Source organism: Phocoena sinus, chromosome 20 (genome assembly GCF_008692025.1).
Source record: "Phocoena sinus isolate mPhoSin1 chromosome 20, mPhoSin1.pri, whole genome shotgun sequence".
In the NCBI taxonomy this organism is placed as follows: domain Eukaryota; kingdom Metazoa; phylum Chordata; class Mammalia; order Artiodactyla; family Phocoenidae; genus Phocoena; species Phocoena sinus.
This window is the reverse complement of record NC_045782.1, coordinates 47,121,550-47,141,684: the sequence shown is the minus strand read 5'-3', so window position 1 is coordinate 47,141,684 and position 20,135 is coordinate 47,121,550. Positions and strand designations below refer to the sequence as shown.

At 64.8% G+C, this 20,135-nt stretch overlaps 1 protein-coding gene across 7 annotated transcripts in view; it reads left to right on the top strand.

Moving 5' to 3' along the window:
* BAHCC1 (BAH domain and coiled-coil containing 1) overlaps positions 1 to 20,135 on the top strand; it is a 57,921-nt gene that overhangs the window by 32,369 nt on the left and 5,417 nt on the right. For 4 of the 7 annotated variants that reach the window (XM_032616811.1, XM_032616813.1, XM_032616810.1 and 1 more), the window contains 19 exons: positions 2,485 to 4,233; positions 4,516 to 4,624; positions 4,961 to 5,169; positions 5,322 to 5,480; positions 5,725 to 5,924; positions 6,103 to 6,436; positions 7,524 to 8,360; positions 12,358 to 12,557; positions 12,696 to 12,832; positions 13,473 to 13,583; positions 15,869 to 15,989; positions 16,820 to 17,111; positions 17,895 to 18,077; positions 18,177 to 18,478; positions 18,706 to 18,813; positions 18,900 to 19,035; positions 19,120 to 19,234; positions 19,336 to 19,411; positions 19,537 to 19,645. In XM_032616811.1, coding sequence (XP_032472702.1) covers positions 2,485 to 4,233; positions 4,516 to 4,624; positions 4,961 to 5,169; positions 5,322 to 5,480; positions 5,725 to 5,924; positions 6,103 to 6,436; positions 7,524 to 8,360; positions 12,358 to 12,557; positions 12,696 to 12,832; positions 13,473 to 13,583; positions 15,869 to 15,989; positions 16,820 to 17,111; positions 17,895 to 18,077; positions 18,177 to 18,478; positions 18,706 to 18,813; positions 18,900 to 19,035; positions 19,120 to 19,234; positions 19,336 to 19,411; positions 19,537 to 19,645 — 5,487 coding nt within the window. The remainder of the gene's footprint in view (positions 1 to 2,484; positions 4,234 to 4,515; positions 4,625 to 4,960; positions 5,170 to 5,321; positions 5,481 to 5,724; positions 5,925 to 6,102; positions 6,437 to 7,523; positions 8,361 to 12,357; positions 12,558 to 12,695; positions 12,833 to 13,472; positions 13,584 to 15,868; positions 15,990 to 16,819; positions 17,112 to 17,894; positions 18,078 to 18,176; positions 18,479 to 18,705; positions 18,814 to 18,899; positions 19,036 to 19,119; positions 19,235 to 19,335; positions 19,412 to 19,536; positions 19,646 to 20,135) is intronic. The other 3 variants (XM_032616814.1, XM_032616815.1, XM_032616816.1) reach the window with 3 other exon arrangements.

Sequence of the window (20,135 nt, the reverse complement as noted above, 5' to 3'; positions counted from 1 at the left end):
CACACTCACACGTCTGCGTGCAGAGGCCCAGCCTCAAGGAGCCTGTGGGAGATGTAGCCACCTGGAGATGAGACAGGTGTGGGGAGTGGCCTGAGGCCTTGGTGCCCTGTCTCCAGGATTTTCCTTGGTGGGGTGACGTCTCATTTGCATTTTATAAAGATCTTCTGGGGGTGGTGCCCAAGAAGCTGGGGCAGAGAGGTTTTTCGGTTAGTTACTGCGTTCGGATGACAAATAATGGACTTGAATGGGGACATGGGATCCCATGGGAGACCTGAAATGGGCATGAGGGTCAGGGGGTTCCCAGACACCCCCCATTTGTGGCCCAGGCTGTAGGAGGGCGGCGCATCTGCAGAGGAGCAGTTCGGAGGGGAGGGGTGAGTTCAGCTTCCATGCAGAGGGACTGGGGGACCTGCCTTCCCAGGGGTGACTGGACATTCATGGTGGGGGGTCAGTGCTAGAGGGGCGGGTTAAGAGGTTGACCCAGGCCAAGGAGAGGGACCACCTGGGTAAGGAGGGTGGATAAGGACAGAAGCAGCTCTGGGGAGCCCAAGGAGCCCCAAGATCAGGGCTCTGAGTGGGGGTCGGCTTCAGGTGGCAGCAGCTAAGCAGGAGAGAGTCCTGAAGGGTCTCACAGAAGGAAGGGGACCCCAGAGAGGTGACCCTGCGAGGCAGGTTGGGGGCGGGCCTGTGGCCAGCCCTCCTGCCCTTCCACCGCCGTCCCCAGCCCCTTCTCACAGCCTCCCACTCTGTGACCTCAGCTTGTCTATGTCCTGGAGCCCATCTTGCATCTTTGTCCAGGCAGGGCTAGGGAAGGCCTTGGCCCAGCCCAGGGCTGGCCAGCTTTGATTGGTGCAAGTAAGACCCCGCCTACAGACAGGGCCAGGAGAGCTCCCCAGCCCCATCAAGGGTAGGGACAGACGCTGGATGCTCCCAGGGAACCAAGTCTCCTCGGGGCTGGAGGCCAGGTGCACTGCTGCCCAGAGGACAGAGCCCCGCAGGCCTCGGGCTGAGTGCCTCAAACTCCCACAGCAGCCTCAATGTGTGCTGCTGGCAGTGCGTCAGGAGCAAGCAGGTGGTCCCAGCCCCAGAGATCGGAGCCACAGCTAGCGACCCCCTCCAGGGTGTGGGCCACTGGCTTCCAGGAGCACTCACTGGCTGGTGGCCTCCGGCTTTCACAGTGCTGTGGTGGAGCCCCACCCAAGAACACTTTAGTTTTGGAAATTGAGCTAATTAGGTTTAGCTACACTCTTCCCCCTTGCTTTAATTAGCAGGAAATTGACAAGTAATTTACATGACTCAGGACGGTTTTACAAGTTCTGAAGGTTTCTTTTGTTCCCTCTCTGCTCCATGCCATCCAGGGTGCCAGCTGGGTGTAGATGGGGTTGGCCCCCCAGGGTCCCCAGAGACAGGCTTAGGGAGCTGTGGGTGTCCCCAGGGCTGGCTGGGGACCCAGGTAGAGAGCAAGGCACCCCAGGTTGAGGGCCCATGCTGGACAGCAAGCCATGGCCCAGCGCAGGGAGCTGGGGGTACGCCTACCACCCACCCAAGCTGGATGGGCCCAGAGCTGTAGAGGCATTGAGAGCCCATAGTGGACTAGGTGGGGACGGCCATCTGGGACCATTTTCCTTTCTTTAAATGATCATCCTAGGCTGGGGGCCTCCAGGGTATTCAGGAGGTAGGTGGGCCGGGTCCTTCGCACCCAGCCCATTCTCAGACACATACCTGCCCTGGGCCTCACTTCCTCCTGGGGGTCTTAGCACTTACAGGGGGCTACTAAAGGCTGTCCACTTTACTGTCCACAGTGCACGGTCCTGCTTACAGGGGCATCTCTCAGGCAACTCTCCACGTGGCTGGGCATCCGGAGCTGTGTCGTGACCACATCACACCACATGCTGTCCACTTAGCCATTCCCCAACTGTGAGCCCACAGCCTCCGTAGCTTTTAAGGTTCTGACGGCTGTTTGTAAAGACCCAACCAGCTTACACTCCCCCAGCATCGTGTGGGGTTGGGGGGGATGCCCGTGGCCCCAGACCTCACCCCCTGGCTCTGGTCAGGGCACACTGCCGCCCACTCCTGCCTTCCCTTCACTAATCTCCACGGGTACAGCTGGGCACAGCGGCTGGGCTCTTTGCAGCTCCCATCTCCTAGGGGCTGAACATAAGTCAAAAGCTCTGGGGCATGGGGAGTCAGTGTTTAATGGGGACAGAGCTTCAGATTGGGACGGTGAAGAATCCTGGAGATGGACGGTGGCAAAGGCTGCATCACACGAGTGTACTAATTGCCACTGAACGGCACACTTAGAAATGGTTGAAGTGCCGATGTTTACCTCACGTGTATTTTACAATTATAAACTTTCCTCATAAAGTACCAGTGGGTCAGCGTCCGCTGGCAGTGGGGAGGCACCTGGCACAGTGTCTTGGGGGCACTGAGCCCTCCAGCCCCTGCCCCAGGCTTCCCGGTGACCTCAGCTCTCTCGGCACACAGATAACTTCTACCTGCGCAACCTGCCGCCCCAGCCCACGCTCCTGCCCGCCAACCACAACTTCCCCAGCGTGGCCCGGGCCGCCCCCGGCCACCCCATCAGCTCCTGCAGCCGCGACCGGGGCGAGGCCGGCCACCTGCAGAAGGGCACCAAGGAGTTCGACCGCTTCCTCATGGGCAAAGAGAAAGCCGGCAAGGCGGCCGAGGGCAAGGAGCGGCCGGTGGTGGAGGAGGATATCGTCAGGGGGCGGCACAAGCTGGTGCTGCCCGTACCGGGGGACTCGCACTGCAAGGAGGGTGGCGTGGCCCGGGGTGCCTGCGAGGGCCGCCCCAAACACCTGGCCTCCTGCCTTCTCAACACCAAGGTGCTCGACGGTGAGCTGGGCAGGTCCGCGCTGGCCAGCTGCGCAGGGGGTGTGCTGGGGCGGCCGGCTGTGGGCGTGCCGGCCTCTGGACGCTGCACCAAGGAGGCAGCCGGCCCCGTGGAGCCTGGGCCAGCCTTCGGCGAGTGCCTGGAGCGGAGGCAGCTGCTGCACCATGCCGTGCCCTACACGGTGCCGTCTGGCCTGCCTGCCGGGCCGCCCCCACCCCTCAGCACGGCCGGCGGCTCCTTCCCCTGCCTGCAGCTGCATGGGGGCCCGGATGGGCTCTGCCCCCTGCAGGACAAAGCCCCCCGGGACCCAAAGGCCAGCGGGCCCACCTTCGTGCCTTCCGTGGGACACCTGGCCGACAAGAGCCGCCCGTTCCAGGTGGCCGAGGCCTGTGCCGTGGCGGGTGAGGGCAAGGACCGGCACCTGAATGGGCCTGCAGTGCCTGACCATGCTGCGCTTTATGGGGTCTCCTATGCCCACCTGAAGGCCGAGGGCAAGGGCGAGCGGCGGCCCGGGAGCTTCGAGGCGGCCCTCAACGCCCCCCGGCTGAAGGGCCTGGAGTACCTGGACGGCGCAGGCCCCGAGGCCCCCTTCCCGGGGCTCCCCAAAGCAGGTCTGGACAAAAGCGGCTACTTTGAGTTACCCGCCCCCTCACAGGACTGCGCCCGGCCAAGTCACCAGGACCCATTGGGCGGGAAAGTCACCCAGGCCTGCTGCACTTTAGACAAGACTGCCAGCAAGGAGACCCCTGTGGGTGCCCCCGGGGCCCAGAAGGTGGCTCGTATCCGGCATCAGCAGCAGTCGGTGGCCCCCGAGGTAGAGCCGGGGGGCAGCGGGGCCGAGGCCAAGCGCAAGTCTCTGGAGCTGGCGTCTCTGGGCTACGGCGGGCCGCCCCCGACCCCCTGGAGTGTCCAGTCGGGCCAGGGGGCCACCGTGGCCATTAGCGAGGAGTGCAAGGCTGGCGCCTACCTGGACCCCTTTGGCGGCACCCTGCAGCAGGCCGCCCTCCTGCCTCAGGACCTGCCCGCCCCGCCTGACGAGGTCTCGGCCATGAAGAACCTGCTCAAGTACAGCAACCAAGCACTGGTCGTCGGCCAGAAGGTGCCCTTCGTGGGCCTGGGGGGCCTGAAGGCCAGCTGTGCCCAGCAGGACGGGAAGTTCCCAGCCTCCAAGGGCACAGGCCAGGCCCCCGGCGACATGGAAAGGCCCGACTGTGCCCGAAGCCGAGAGCACGACGCTCCGCATGGCGATGGGGAGGTGCGGCAGCCGCCTGTGGGCATTGCGGTGGCCTTGGCCCGGCAGAAGGACACGGTGAGCCGGGCGGAGTCAGCCTACAGTGCCAACACAGGGCGGCAGGGCCGGGCAGCCCCCGCCTTCAAAGGTATGGCCCCTCCACAGAGAGGGAGGCGTGGGGCTGTGTTGCTGACCTGCCCTCATCCACGCACCTGAGGCTCCCAGGGCTGGGCCCTGGGCCTTTGTGCCCATCACCTCCCCATGTCTCCAGGCCCTCCCAGGGCTGCCCTGCCCTGCCCCTTCCCTGCGAGGGCCACGGGTCAGGAGACCCTCTCTTAGTTCGTCGGCCCCCCTGGCTCGAAGTAGGGTTCCTGCTGGCTCCCCAGCCGCCCCAACCCTCGCCCCTTTCTACCATCTCTAACCTGTGCAGCTGGCAGTGGGCCCCGCTCCGCCCACGCTCTGGACCTGGAGGCCGAGGAGGAAAGGGTGCGTCTGTGCGAGGACCGCTTGGGGCTCGCCGGCCGTGAGCTGCTGCTGCAGTAAGAACCGGGCTGCAGCCTTCGGGGTGGGGTCTGGGCCGTGCCTCTGGGCTCACCCGATATTGCCGTGTGGGATTAAGTGGCCACTGTGTCAGGTTTTGTGGCCTGTCTCGGGCACAGCTGTGTACCCACCCCAGGCTTTGCTGGGGTTTCTGTCCCTGTTGGAGGGAGTTCTGTTAACTCCCCCTCCCTCCTCTGCTAATTCCCCTTCTGCTGGGGGACTGCTGCTGGGACAGATACCTCTGGTGCTGAGCGTGACCCCGAGGGGTGAGGTGGAGGAGCTGGGCCAGGGATGGCAGCTGTGCTGAGCCCTCACCCATCCCCCGTGACGTACAGGGACAACAAGGACCTCGTGGAGTTCGCCCGGATCCACCCGTCAAGCGGCTGCCCTGGAGACCTGGCCCCCCATCTCATGATCGCCGGGGGCTCCTCCCTGCAGAGCAGCCAGCTGGGCGGGGACCCAGCCCCCCATCCCCACCCTGCCCACCCCCCCTGGCTGCCCCGCACCCGCAGCCCCTCCCTGTGGATGGGGGGACATTCCTACGGTCAGTGCTCTGAGGGCAGGTAGGGGTGCATGGGGCAGGACAAGAGCCCTGGCCGGGCGTGGTGGTCATTGCTGGCCTGGGGCTGACAGCCCTCAACCTGGAGCCCTGCTTCCTGCCCCGCACTGCCTGACCTCAGTGTCCTGTCTCCCCAGGCCTCGGGCACCCTGCCCTGCACCAGAACCTGCCCCCCGGCTTCCCTGCGTCCGTGCCTGGCTCCATGCCCCCCGTCTTCCCCCTCTCCCAGGACGCCCCCACACAGCTCGTCATCCTGCCTCCTGAGCCCACGCCCCACGCCGCCCCCCATGCGCTTGGTAAGGGCCTCCCGGGCCAGGCTGCTCGCGTGTGCGGCTGTCAGAAGTGGGTCTGAGGAAGGGAGCAGGCCCACACGGGGGTAGGGGAAGGGACAGGGAGGCAGGCACCCGGCCAGAGCCCGGGAGGCAGGTGCGAGGCGGTCGAGCGGGAGGTGAGGGCTGGCAGAGGCCAGCTCGGTGGCTGGGATGCAGCCCCGCGCTCTGTCCCCGCCGGGGCTGACGAGCCCTTTGGCCCGGCCCACAGCTGATGTCATGGACCAGGCTTCACTGTGGCCCCCCATGTACGGGGGCCGGGGCCCTGCCTCCCACATGCAGCACCCAGGCCAGCTCCCTGTCTACTCGCGGTCCCAGTTCCTACGGCAGCAGGAGCTCTACGCCCTGCAGCAGCAGCAGCAGCAGCGAGCCGCTCAGGCCCTGGAGCAGCAGCGGGCCACCCAGTTCCAGGTACCTGCCCCCTCGGCCACACCCAGCTGGGACCCAGGGCACTGCTGGCTGCCTCTCTGCTGCAACCTGGCCTGGCCCAGGAGTCCCCACTGCACGCTCCCCCCACCCCTGCCCCACGCTGATGTGATGCCCTGAGCAGGGGGCCCAGCCGGGCTGAGCCTCTGCCCCAACCCAACAGCAGAAGCCTGAGGACCGCCACCTGGAGCTGGAGGAGCCCGCCCAGGAGAAGGCCTTGAAGTCCACCCACAAGCCAGTTGCCTTAACCCCCACGGCCAAGGGCACCCCCTCACCCGCCACCGCAGGCCCTGCCAAGCTGTCACCCTGCTGCCACTCTCCCGCCCCGAAGCCCCGCGCCGCCAGCTGCCCTACACCACCGCCGCATCCTGGCGCCCCGTGCACTTTATCCGTCTGCCCCACCGGCAGCCCCGGGCCAGGCTCCAAGCTGCCCAGCGCCGAGGAGAAGAGTGGGGAGGGCCAGCGGCCCGGAGCCGACCTCAACACGTTGGAACCAGGTGAGAGCGGGCGGCACTGGGCTGGCCTTGGCCTGCCCCCCTCCACTCAGGCCTGTCACTTGTCTGGTGGGCAGAGCTGAATGGGGGGCAGGGCTGCCTGGCTTAGCACCTTCAAGGGTGTCCTCACCGACCCAGTCCCCCCAGTAGGGCCTGGGGCAAGGTCGCCTGTCCCCCTGCTCTTTCTCTTCCTTCTTCTCCACAGTCCTTCTGGGGGACCCACAGGGGAGGCACTCAGGGCCCCCGCCCCTGGCAGATGGGGCAGGATGAAGGTCAGGCCCAGCCGGCTGGCACTGGAGCCTTGTGGATAAGGAAGCGCCTGGCCCGCCGGGGACAGTGGCAGGACCACAGGGCAGCAGGGACGAAGCTGGGCAAGGGAGCTCATCCTCACTGTCAGGGCCCGAAATGCCACCACTTGGGCCCAAGGCAAGGAGAGGCAGCCTGTGGTGGAGGGTCCAGGCCTGGCCTCGGCCTCTGTAGCTGCCCTCCCACCCTCCGCCCCCCAGCTCCTCCACAGCTATCTGATTCTCTCTGAATTAGGCTGAGAGTGTACACGGGAAGCCCGTGTGGCGAACATAAAATTCGTCCCAGTTCCACAAGAAGGAGGCTGAAGCCATCCGAGGTTGTTGGGTTTTTTTTTTTTTTAGAGTTTTTTTCCTTTTTTTTTTTTTTTATTGTAGTTAATGGGGCATAATGCCTCCGACAGGCTGCCAGCTCGTTCTGGTTCAGGGAAAGCCCTGATTCAAGTATCTTGTTTTAAAATCCCCCTTTTCTGGTTAGCCACACCACACAGACCAGGGATGGCCTCCAGGGACCGCCATGGACCCCCCACCCCCCACCCCGCACGAGGCAGTGGCCCGAGCTGGGGAGCACACAGCTGTCCTGGCCAAGGAGGAGGGCCTGGGGGCTTCCCCTCCTGCACCTGGTGCTCCCCTGCTGCCCCCCTCAACATACCACGTCCCCATTCCTGCCTCACACATTTCACAGGCAGAGGGTTGTCTGGGGACCCTCCCCGCCAGGTGTGGGTCTGAGGTGTTTGAGGTCACCCTCACCCCCAGCTGCTCTCTCCTGACAGCGCCCTCTTTTGCAGACCTGCCTCCCGGATACACGTGCCCTGCGGCCGGCTCAGGCTTCTCCCTGCCCCGCATTGTGCACTCATCTGACCTCTCGGACCCCGAAACTATGCAAACCGCCCCGCCGGGGGCCCAGCCTGAGCTGGCCAGGACGTTCCCACCCAGGGAGCTGGGCCCACACAGCCCCCAGAACCTGGAGGAGCCTGGGCTGCCCTCAGGGGCCAGGGAGGCCACCCAGGACCTTGCCGGACACCCCAACCCTGCCGAGCGGGGACCCCCGGGGAAGGCAGCGGACCCCAGCCCACTGGAGGGGCTGCGAGAACTGCGGTGTGGGGCCCTCCTCGAGGGAGGGGGCCCTGAGGCCACTGGCCAGGCTGATTCTACTCAGGGAGGGGCCCAAGAGGAGAGGACCACAGAAGAGGGACGGGAGGAGGGAGAGCAGGGGCCCTCGTTGGGGGCCAGCCCCCAGGCCATGGAGCAGCCAGCAAAGAGCCTGGGTGCCCCGGATCAGGCCAAGCCGGGCGAGCAGCAGGCCCCTGCAGAAGCAGAGGCGGAGGAGGCGGCCAAGTTCAAGGAGGCCGAGCTGGAGGAGGAGGAGGAGGAGGACTGGGGGCTGACTCCCGAAAACAGCCAGCCGCCCAGGGAGCTGCCGGGTCTGGACGCCCTGGTGGCAGCCACCATCAACCTGGGGGATCTGCCCGCTGTCAGCCCACTGGACCCTCAGCCCCCCACTGTCCCTGGGCCACCCAGCACAGCTCCCCTGCCCCGTAGCTCAGGGATTCATGGCATTGCCCTGCTCAGCGAGCTGGCCGACCTGGAAATCCAGCAGCAGAGGACTGAGCCAGACCTGCAAGGTAAGCCCCATCCCTCCGGAGCCCCAGGAGCTGGACCCTTGGGCATAGGCTCAAGGTCAGCCGGCCAGTGGCCTTCAGCCCTGCTCCGTTGTCCCCACAATGTGGCCCCTTGTCAGGAAACCAGGCAGGTGTGCCCACACGGTGTTACCCCCAGCCCTGGCTGCAGGATGAGCCATGGGGTAGGGCCTCAGGGCCAGGCCTGCACCCTGACGACGGTGTCAGAAAGGTGGCCGTGGACATTCACGGTGCCCTGAAGGGGCTTGAGGGTGTCTCCAGTTTACACGCAAGGATGCCAAGGCCCACAGGGGTGGGGGTGAGGGGGGTCAGGTCACTAAACTACGGCCTCACAGCCAGGAAGCGGGTAGGAAAGATGGTGCTCTTGCTATAAGCTTTCACTTCCTTGGGTTTTGCAGCTTCCGAACCTAGCCTGCACGGGGCCCAGCTCAGGACGTGGCAGCCCTCGCCTCCCAGGCCCCGGGGAGGTGGCACCCCCCACGTCCCCCTCAGCCTCACTAGGCCTTGGGGCTGACCTGTGGGACAAGATGCTCCTGGGCTCCCTGCACCCTGCCCAAGGTCCCCAGGGTGCCAGCCCAAGGCTGTTGCCGCCCTGACTCGGACCAGAGCCCAAGGGCCAGGTGTTTGCTTAGGCCTCTCTAGCACTTAGGTCCCCCACAGGGACCCCTCCCAGGCGCTCCCTGCCGGAACCCCTCAGGCGGTGGGGGGAGCACCCCCAGCCAGGCTTTGTGCCCTGTTGATATTTATAGAAAGAACCCAACGAAGTCCTCAGCTGGCCCGCTCGTTTTCCCACCGCGTGAAGCTCTCCACTGCCAACTGCCAGCCACCAGCACCTCTTGTGCTGCGTGGAGATACGGGAAGGTTCTTGTAAAGTTAATTTCCCTGAAGGTCTCTGTGTCACTCCTCTCTTGTCTGACCAGAGGGGCCACCACTGTGCTGAAGAGAGTAAGCCGGGGAGCCCTTGCCGGTCAGGAACTCTGGGAGGGCCTCGCTTGGAGCTGTAGCGTGAGGCGGGGCTGCCCCAGTCAGGGCCTTGCTGCCCAGAGCCACCGCGTGAGCGTGGCTGGCGTGAGGGTGCACTGAGCAGGCTGCCGGGCGCCATGTGTGTGGCCACCGGTCTGTGCATGTGAATGCCTACTGGACCCGTGCCCATTCATTGAATGGATGCTCACGTGTAGACCACGTGTGTCCCATTGTGGGTATTGCAGCTGCCAGCCCAGGCCAGGCCCTGCTGCCACTGCTGGGTCTCCACCCAACCCTTCCCTTCTGGAACCTTCAAACCCCCCTCTCCCCTCCTGTTTCTCCCAAGACCCCCGCCCTCCCCTCTTGGAGCCCTCAGGCCTTCACCCTCCCCTCCTGCTGCTCCCAGGCCCCCACCCTCCCTCTGCCCCAGTTAATTGGCCCGTCTGCGCAGCCTCTCAGCTCTAGAGCCGTTCCCTGCAAGCTCAGTGACTGCTTTGCCTGAAATTACTTAGGAAATCAGCTCATTTTCTGAGCAAAAGGCAGGACTCACAGACAGAGGAGGCGGGAGAAGACCATGCCGGGAACTGGCCAGGGTACAGAGGGGAGAGGGAGGGGTAGAGATCCAGAGGGACATCGGGGCCTCCTGCCCCCTCCTCCCAGAGGAGACCCCCTGAAGTACCTCCCAGGCCAGGCAGAGCTGGTGAAAGGCCAGGTGGCGGCCCCTGAGAAGTGGGGGTGAGGAGGTAACCAGGTTCTGAAAGGTGACATGGCCCCCAACTCCCATAGCCGGGCCGAGTGGAGCTGGTGTTCAGGTCCCGGGCTCTTTGCTCCCAGGCTGGGGCCAGCCCCACCCTCACTGATGTGGGCGTCCAGAGCCCTCACATCCCCCACCAGTAGGAGTTGGCCGCAGGACCCTGGCTTATCCCCCACCTGGGCTCAAGTCCAGGGAGCTCAGTGGGCAGGCTGCCCAGCCCGCGGACCTCCATCGCAGGGGGGCAGGGACTCAGGCCCCAGATGGAGCCCTGGGGTGGGAGGGAGTCGGACACTTCTCTGGCCATTCACTTGGCTGGCGTGGATGGTGGGGCCTGCCTGCAAGGGCCCATCCCCAAGACACCCAAAATGCTCCACTCTGCATTTGGAGGGGCCACTGGGGGGCATGGTGCCCACTGGGCTTCCCATCCACCCTGGAATTTTGGGAAGGCCAGGCCCTGTCCCTTCCGGAGTATGGTTACCCCTTGTTCCTGAGTGACCCACCTGGTTTAGGTGAGTCAAAGATCCCAGACCCCCCTTTTGAACTTCCCTGCTGACCTGCACCCCTCCTCCCACCTTCTCCTGGCCCCAGCAGCTTCTACCGGCCTGGCTGGTTGGGGGAAGTCCAAGCCTTGGCCCTCTTCTGTGCCTGTGGAGCCCTCAATCTGCCTGGACAGCCCAGCCCTACATCTCTCCCGGGACAGGGATTATAGACCCCCGAGGCTAGGGGGTGGGGCTGTTATTGTCTGCCGCACAGCTCCCTGAACTGGAGAGCAAGGCCGGTTGTTGTTTGGAGGCCAGAGGAGAACCCAGCAGCACCGCCACCCCTGCCATCTCCCCGAGCCCACCATCCCCTCGCAGAGCTCACCCCGCAGGACCTTGCAGTCTCAGCGGGCTTAGCCTGAGGAGTGGGGGCCGGGGTGGGGGGGCTTCAGGGAGGAACAGAGGGGCTTCCTAGCAGTCACAGTAACCCCAAGAGATGAGGAGACCCTGTGGAACTTTTAGCTGAAATGGAGCTTGCAGATATCCCTGCCCCAGCTGGAGGTGGGAGGAGAAAGCCCCCCCAGCGCCTCCCCCACCTTCCCGGGGCACCTTTGACCCAGCAACCCACCTCTGGCCTTGACCCAGCACTGCGTACAGAGGGTTGAACTTCCGGTGTCCACCTGTGCTTTGTCCCATCACTGAGGGTGGGTCACCATGATAACTCCATTAAGGCTATGGCTGGGCACTTCCCCTTTTGTAGTTACTAAGTATTTCGTGGGGAGGGACTTTGAAATGGTGTGATATCCCCTTCCTCTTCAAACATTGGATTCATTTATCTATATCAGTGTGACTTGTGGATTTTTATTCACTTCAGTCCGTTATAATTTGTCACTGTCACTATTTAATTTTGGTGATTGAATTATCTCAGATTCGGCCCCTTCAGCTGGATCATCCTCTGAGAACTTCCTGTGTTCCCAGCTCACCCCGAACGTCCCAGTCCCTGGAATCAGCCATTTCTCCAAGGAGCCCAGTTCCCTTCCTCAGAGAATTTTAGAAGCCAAGTTCAGGGTGCTAGTTGTGCTCGTTGCTACTGGGGTGTTGCTGCTCTCAGGCCTTCTCAGAGGGCAGAGCTGGCTGTGTGTTCTAGAAATCACGACTGCCCACTGACACCTCCAGCACTAGGCACCCTGTCTGACCCCACAGGGCTCATCCTGGCGGATTCCTTCCCCAGCCGTAACTCCTCATACGATCAGCCCACCTGTGCATGCCCAACCCCCATTTCTGCCACCACCCTCTCCCCATGGTTGCGCTCAGTCCCAAGTCTCCACTCCAGGCCTGTCCCCTGGATGGACACTGCCCTCCACTGGCTCGGCTCTGACCCTGCACTGGGCCATCCCTCCCCACCCACTAGGGCTGACTCTCCGGGTTTTCATGGATCTGGAAGAGGGCAAAAATGCAAGGCAGTTTCTGTTAAGAGCATAACAAGCCACGTGCCTAAATGGTTTGGGCACTGTCCTGAGGACTTGTGCCATCCCAACCGACCTGGCCCACAGTAACCAAGGGTGACGCCTCTCCCACCCAGACCAGAGGCGAGCGCCAGGTGCCCATCTCATTGTTCCAGGCCGCCTCACTCTGCCTGTCTCAGGGAGTCCGGCTGCCTCCGGGCGTCTGGGGGTGGGGGGTGGGTACACGGGGTAGGAGGGAGTAGTCTGGGCTGTGCTGTGCTGAGATGCAGGCTGATATCAAGAGCCTCTTGCATACACACTGACCCTCATGTCCCCTGCAGAAGAGGAGGATGTGCTAGCCTTCAACCTGCAGCGCCTGGCCACGCTGGCCTCAGCCTGGTCCCTGGTAGAGGCTGCTGGCCTGGACAGCCCCGCCTCCTTGGCCCAGCCCTCCACTGCCGACCCCTGCAGGGCTCCCATGCTCACCCCCCGTATGCAGATCCTGCAGCGCAAGGACACCTGGACCCCCAAGACCAAGCCTGTGAGTGGGGGGCCCTGGTCGCCCCCATTGCCCAGTGCCGTGACCTGGGGGAGGCCTCGAGTGCCCAGGCTGGCCACCTGCCCACCCCATCTTGGCCCCCTAGCTGGGCTCACAGGCCCCTGTGCCCCTGCCTACCAGGTATGCCCGCTGAAGGCTGCCATCGACCGGCTGGACACACAGGAGGTGGAGATGCGTGTGCAGCTGGCGGAGTTGCAGAGGCGCTACAAGGAGAAGCAGAGGGAGCTGGCCCGGCTGCAGCGCAGGCATGACCATGAGTATGGCCCAGGCTGGCAGTGGGGCGGGGAGGGCTGGAGCGTGGCTTGTGGAGACACCCCCAGTTCAGGCACTGGGGCAGATGTGGGCACAGCCCAGCCCAGGGCCACCGGCTTGTGGGAAGAGGTCAACCTGTGTGTGCTGGGATGAGTTGGGCCAGAAGTGGGGGCCTGGGAGGGTCCCCAGAGGTAGCGGAAGGTTGAGGCGTTCACTCAGTGGAGAAACCAAGGGAGAGTGGAGGGGTGGAAGAACCACCCAACAGAGACTGGTGCAAGGCAGAGGCCGGTCCTCATGACGGGGGGGGGCAAAGGGTGAGAATAGTGGTGTCTGAGAGGGGGCTGGGAGGCCGGGGCAGGATTGGGGTGTGGGAGGGCGGAGGGAACCCCTAAAGTTGCCGTAGCAGTGCGGGGAGCTCACCTGACTGGAGTGTGCTGGACGGCTGGAACTGGGAAGCAGGGATGGTGGGGGCAGCGGGGACGCTGGCTCAGCCTTGCCCTCTGTTTGGGGACCATGCTCCCGCCAAATCTTGGGAGGGCCCGCCCCCCGCCACAGCCCCCAAGGGTATTGCCCTCTCCTGGACCCCTGTCAGGGAGCCAGGACAGGCATCAGCCTCTGACCACCCACCCCTCCTGTGGCTCCCAGGAGAGACGAGAGCTCGCGAAGCCCTGCCAGGCGAGGGCCCGGCCGGCCACGGAAGCGCAAATACTCCAGCTTGCTGCCTGCCCTGCGACCCAGCGAAGGCAAGAAAGTCAAGTGAGTCTTGCATGCGTGGGCCCCGTGGGGTGCGTGGGGCTGGAGGTTACTCAGTGGCGCTGGGCTGGCCCAGGTGCCCTTGAGGCCCGGGCAGTGGGGGCTGGGCTCCTCTCTGGCTTCCGTGGCCGCTGGGCCTCCGTCACAGCTTCTCCTGAAGATCCAGAACCCCGGGCCAGCCGCGGTGGGGAGCGTCTGGGGCACTGAGCCCGTAGCAGACAAGCCCCTCCCCCTGGGCCTGGGGCATGGCCGCACCAGCTCCACGCACCCGGCCGTGGCCGGCTGGGGCCGTGGCATCCCTCCTGCCAGGCCCCAGCCCCAGCCCGGCCCCACGAGTGCGAGGCGGCGTTGCGTAAAAGCCTCTTTATCTGCACCGTATAGAGTCGTTGGTCACGCTGCGGTGCTGCGCGTGGCTGCCGGCGCGCGGTTATTATCCATTACCCGCCCGGCGCAGTCATTGGCGCACTCCCGGGCCTGGTATAATTGTCCTTCTCGGCTACAAATTGCCTCTCCCGGCAGGCCCATTTGCATAAATCCTCGAGCTCCTCCAAACACGATTGGCGCGGCGTGTGCGCACTGCATCAGTCCTGACGATCTGGTAATAATAGTTACATTGGCACTAAACGGCTCCTTCAGTTAAGACAGAGGCAAAAAATTAATCTCAGGGCTTTATGTCACAAAACATTAGCGAACGCGGAGAAGGTTACAGGGAGGGGAGTTCGCATAGGCTGCTGCGGACGGGGAGGGGATGCGCCACATGGCTGGGGGGCCTCCCCAGGCTGTCCCTCCGCCCTGCCCAGGTGTCACCCGGCGGGGGCTCCAGGGGCCTCCCTTTGAGGACCAGCCAGAACTGTAGGGGCTGCTGGCTAAGACCAGGGCCTGGCAGGGGGCCCTGTTGGGGAGCCCCTGGCGAAGCTGCCCCATGCTTTGCTCGAGCCCGCCTGGCGCCAAGCCCCTGCCTGACCCTGGAAGCCCCATCCTGGTGCTTGCATTGTGGCCACTTTCTCCACTGACCTGAGAAAACAGGCCCTGGCTGGACGAGGAAGGAAGCCAAGGCCAGGGCCCTCCCTTCCTAAGGATCGGGGTCCCCTCCCGCCCTCCCCCATCTCAGGCTCCTGCCCACTCTCCATCCCTCTGGGGGGCCCTGCCCTTCCTAAGGATCGGGGTTCCCTCCCGCCCTCCCCCATCTCAGGCTCCTGCCCACTCTCCATCCCTCTGGGGGGCCCCTGCCCTTCAGTAGCTGCTGGCAGTTGGGCCCAGGCAGGAAGCGGGAGGGCCGAGGCCCGGGGGCCAAGCATGGTTCCGGGCCGGCTTCCTGCCTGGCCTCTCTGGGCGGGAAGGTAAAAGCTGACGTCTGGCCGCACAAGGCCAGGGCTGGGCCAGGGCCCTCAGCCTCCATCTGTGACTCATTTTCATTAATGCTGTGTGGGTAAGGGAGGGAGTAGGTGAGAGGCCTAGCCCCCAGCCCCTGTCTGGCAAAGGACAGGCAGCCAAGCTCCCAGCCTCACACCTGTGGGACACAGGGAAACAGGCTCAGAGTCAGCAGCTTCCAGGGCCCCATCTGGGAGCTGGGTGGCGGGGCGGGGGGTGCAGAGTTTCTCCTTTGAGACGGAGACTTGAGAGCAGGGGACAAAGCTCTGAGGGGTCTGAGCCCGGCACTGGGGGTCCCTGGGGACTAGGAGGCAGAGCCTGGGCACGAGTTTCTCTGGCCGCTGTCCCCCACATCCTCTTCCTGGCAGTGGCAAAGATGCTCGGGGTGGATCCCTTTCTCAGGGGCCTCTCCTGATGCCCTTTTTGTTCCTAACTGAGGTAGCTGTTGGCCTTTGCACTCACTAAGGTCACTTAGTGAGTGCAAAGGCCAGCATGATCCCACCCCAGCCTTGCACAGAGGCACAGTTTAAAGCATCCCCATTTTCCAGGTAGATAGACTGAGGCCACAGCCCAGGTCACACAGTGGCCCAGCTGGCCACAGAGCCCTGGCCCCCGAGCACTGGGCTGCCCCTCCCCAGTCAGTGGGCAGAGGGGGCTAGCTAGGTAGCGGGGGCCGGGGGGCTCAGCACTGGCTTGGCCCCCCTGGCCTCCCAGCAGCTCTGTGTGCTTAGAGGAGACTAGCCCAGGGGCACAGCCTTGGCCAGGAAAGAAGCAGGGCCCTTACAGGGGCAAGTGGGTCTCCCAGGCAGGCAGCTGCACCACACGACCCACCACGGTGCCCTGGCTGCTGCCACAGGGACTGTCTCGGGGACGAGGCCCAGGTGCCCACGTGTGACCCGCGCCCCCCGTGCTCCCAGGGCAGTGCGGTCCAGCCTGAGCCTGCTGTGCACCGAGCTGCGGGGCGGCGATGATGAGCCCTCGAAGAAGCGAGGCCGGCTGGAGAAGGGCACCTACGTGGGCCTGCAACCCGCATCTGCGGTGAGTCCCCCAGCAGCCTCACCCTCAAGCCCGGGTGCAGGATGTCAGATGGACAGGACAGGGGGCAGGCGGTAGACCAGCCCCAGGCCAAACACTGCCACCCCGCCCTGCCCCGTGTCACCATCCGGCTGGGGCCCCACTGCTCAGATGAGCAGACAAGGTCGGGCGAGCTTCGTGTGCGTCACACAGAGGCGAGCCTCTGAGGCTGCAGGTATGACCCGGGGCCGGTCATGCTCCACGACGCCTCCCTTCCCTCTGCTCACTCCAGCGGGAGGAAAGCAACACACAGTTACCACAGGTCACAGGGAGACTTTTCAGGAGGGAGGGCTCACGATGTCCACCATGTCAGGTGCATACCTGGTGTAGTGGGTGGACCAAGGGCACTGCCCCTCCCTTGGGACAGGCTTCCCCAGGGGTGCCAGCACCCCATTCCTTCTCAGTGCAGTGGGTGCCTCCCACCTGGGAGGGACAGGTGAGAGGTGGGTCTGAGTCTGTTGTCACTTTGCCTGTCCCTCCCGGAGCAGGAGGCTGGTCCCTCTCTCTAGGACATGACAAACACCTGGGCCCTTGGCCTCCCTCCGCCAAGCTGAGTAGGCTGGGCCGTCCGGGGAGGCTGTGAAATGGGAGGCAGGACAGGCACAAGCTTAGGCTCCAGTGGGCAGGCCCTGTGCCCCGGGGCCAGATTCCCTCTCAGGCATTTTGGAGGGCAAGGCCAGCGAAGTGCCACCTTCCAGGCCCAGCACTGGCAGAGGGGAGGCCGAAGGTCACAGGGCCGTGGCTCAGGGTGGGGGACCCGGTGACTGCAGCCTCCACCTGCCCGTTTACTACAGGAGAAGGCTCGGTGCAAGAAGAACAGCGATCAGGGCGACCTGGCATCTGCAGTGACCCACAAGGCGGCCCAGCTGAAGCCGAAGGTCAAGAGCAAGGGGCTGCCCACCAGCCTCAGCCCCTTCCGGCGGAAGGAGGCCACCCCAGGGGGTCGCATCCGGAAGAAGCTGTCGCGAGCCAAGAGCGCCAAGGTGTCTGGGGCAGCCCGGCACCCACAGCCAGATGGTGGCGTTGCTGGCAGGGAGACACCTAAGTTCCCAGCCCAGCCGGCAGCGGCCGCAACACGTGAGGCAGGCAAGTTGTCGGTCTGAGCAGCACGGCCAGGACCTCCACGGTCACTGGAGGCTGGGGGAGTGGGTGGGCGGGAGCTGGGACAGCCATCAGCGCCTGGTCAGGGCTCACTGCGTGTGCCGGACACAGGGAGAAGCTCTCACTGGCCCAGGATGGGTTCTCCGTGCCCCACCCCCACTCGGGGGGGGGCGTGCGCCACAGGGAGAAAAGAGGCTGCTGGATGCATCCTGGAAAGAGGGGCTAAAAATAGCCCTTCTGCCTGCTCCAGCCTGCCTTCCTGCAGCGTCCGGCCCGGTGACCTGGAGGGGTTATCTGGCCCCCAGCAAACACACATGTCCAGAAACAGGAGCCTGGAAAAATAGATGCTTCCTCCCTGCCAGCCCCTGCCCCCTCCCCCAGGTCCCGCCTGAGAAAGAACAAAGGGAGGGAAGAGGAAGCAGGAAACAGGAGGGCATCTGGCAGGGGGACGAGGGAGAGGAAGGGGCTGCCCTGGGGAAGGGGGTCCCCAGCCCTGCAAGGCGGGTGCTCCACTGCCCAGCGCATAAGAAAGGAAAACAGGCAGAAAAAGGGAGGTCAGAGAGGCAGCCCCTTCTCCTTTCTGGTCCAAACACCCTCACCTGGATACCTGGCCCAGGTGCCTGCCCTCGAAGCAGCCCCGGGATGACAGTGACGGGCTCCACTCAGCCCCCAACACATCCATACATGCGAATGATCCGCTCCCCCGAACCCACCCCAAAATGGCACTGCCCTGATGCCAAATCACCTGGACCACCCGCCTCTCCCCAGGCAGCGGCTCGGACAGTGAAAACTGCGAGGGTCTGTTGGAAACAGAGGCACCTCCCAAGGAGCCCGGGCTGGCACTGCACGCTGGGGCCCGCGTGGCCGTGCTGGGGCCCTCGCCCTCCTCCGTGGTCAAGATGGAGGCCAACCAGAAGGCCAAGAAGAAGAAGGAGAGGCAGGGCTTGCTAGGTACCCAGGGGGTGAGGGCGGGCTGGGGCAGGCCTGGCCGACGAGGGCCCCAGCAGGCAGCTGGGGCTCCTGCGACGGCTTCCATCCCTCCCTCCCCAGGGGCCTGCCGCCTGTCCAGCCCCGAGAGTGAGGTCAAGGTCAAGAGGAGGACGGTGAAGGCCAAGGTGGGCAGCAAGCTGGAGCAGGCCCCGGGGCGCAGGCCCCCAGGTGGGCCCGGCAAGAAGAAAGCCAAGGGCAAGGCCAAGGGCAGCCTGCGGGCAGAGCCGGGGGCCACACCCGGCAGGGAAGCCCTCTGCAGCCCCACCCGGGCCTTCACCTGCCACGAGGAGGGCAGCAGGCTGGCCAGTGAGCGCCTCAAGAGAGCCACGCGCAAGAGCACGGTGCTCCAGCCAGGGCTGCGGGTGAGGGCCAGTGGGCACGCCAGGGTCCTGGGCCCAGCAGGGGGGGTGCCAGATGTGAAGGGCCTTCGGGGACATTTACTCCACTCTTCCTCTCCACTTGCTACACCAAGTCACACTCTGGGACTCACATTCAGGGTCACACTCAGGGTCGGCCTGAGTCACACCATGGTCAGGCTGGGGGCAGGAAGGCTGATGCCACCCTCACCTCAGCCCCTCCCCTCCGACAGCGGAAGAACGGGGCCCTGTCCATCGCCCTGTCGCCCCGCAACGCCAAGGCCATCCTGGGGAGGGGCAGGAAAGCGGGCAAGGTGAAAACCAAGGCTGCCGGCAAACAGGTAGCATCCCCACCCCGACCTTGAGACCCAGCCAGCCCTGACCTCTCCTGCCCCTCCCAAGAGAGCTGACACTTCTGACCCCCCAGGGCAAGGGCCGGGCGGTGAGCCGGCTGCTGGAGAGCTTCGCGGTGGAGGACGACTTTGAGTTTGAAGACAGCAGCAGCCTCTCAGAGGAGGAGGAGGCCAGTGGCCCCCTGAGCGCCGAGCAGAGCGCCGCCTTGGGTGAGCGGCCAGGAGGGGATGCTGAGCGTCTGGGGCCAGCAGGGGGCGGATGGGGGCCAGGTGCTGACACCCCCGTCTCCCCAGCACGCTCATGCACCATCCACAAGGAGGACCTACAGGACGGGCTGCCCGTGCTCATCCCCAAAGAGGACAGTCTGCTATACGCAGGCAGTGTCAGGACCCTGCAGCCCCCCGACATGTAAGGCCTGGGCGTGCGCAGGGAGGGACGAGGGCTGAGGCCTGAGCGGGAGGTGGTGGATGCGCAGGCCTGTCTCATGCTCCCCCACCCATGCGCCTCAGCTACAGCATCGTCATCGAGGGTGAGAGAGGCAACCGGCAGAGGATCTACTCACTGGAGCAGCTGCTGCAGGAGGCGGTGAGGGGACAGCCCCCGCTCGGCTCACCACCCCAGGGAGGTGGGCCTGGCTGCACCCAGCCCCTCCCGGGCAGCCCTTGGCCAGCCCCGCCCACTCACGGCTGCCGCCCCCACTGGTCCCGCAGGTTCTTGATGTCCGGCCACAGTCCAGCAGGTACCTCCCGCCCGGCACGAGGGTCTGTGCCTACTGGAGCCAGAAGTCCCGCTGTCTGTACCCAGGCAGTGTAGTGCGAGGTAAGCCCCGCCCAGGGACCCCCAGGGAGGCCCATCAGCCCCTCCCCTTAGGCGAAGCTGCAGATGAGAGACCCGAGTGCCAGGGAGGGGACCCTGTCTCTCAAGGAGGGCCTCCCGCCAGCCCTGCTTCCCAAGCTGGAGCGGGTCAGACAGAGCAGATGATAACATCAGCTCCCTGGTCGCCAGGAAAAGGCGAGGGGGGACCTGGGGTGAGGACAGGGTGGAGCCTCTGGCTGTCCAGAAGGCCTAGCAGAGAAGGGGCCCCAGAGCCCCAGACCTGAGGGTTATAAACTGGTCACCTGGGCACCAGCTTTCCTGGGGTAAATCCTTCTGCCCCCTCCCCCAGGCACAGGATGTGGGGACCCTGCGGTCTGACAGGTGCGGGGGCAGGGGGGCGGGCAGGCCTCAACCAGGCATGTGTTTGCACACATGCGCGTGTGCGTAGGGGGAGGTCGGGGCCCCACGTCCCTGTGAGTGTGCCCTGGGATGC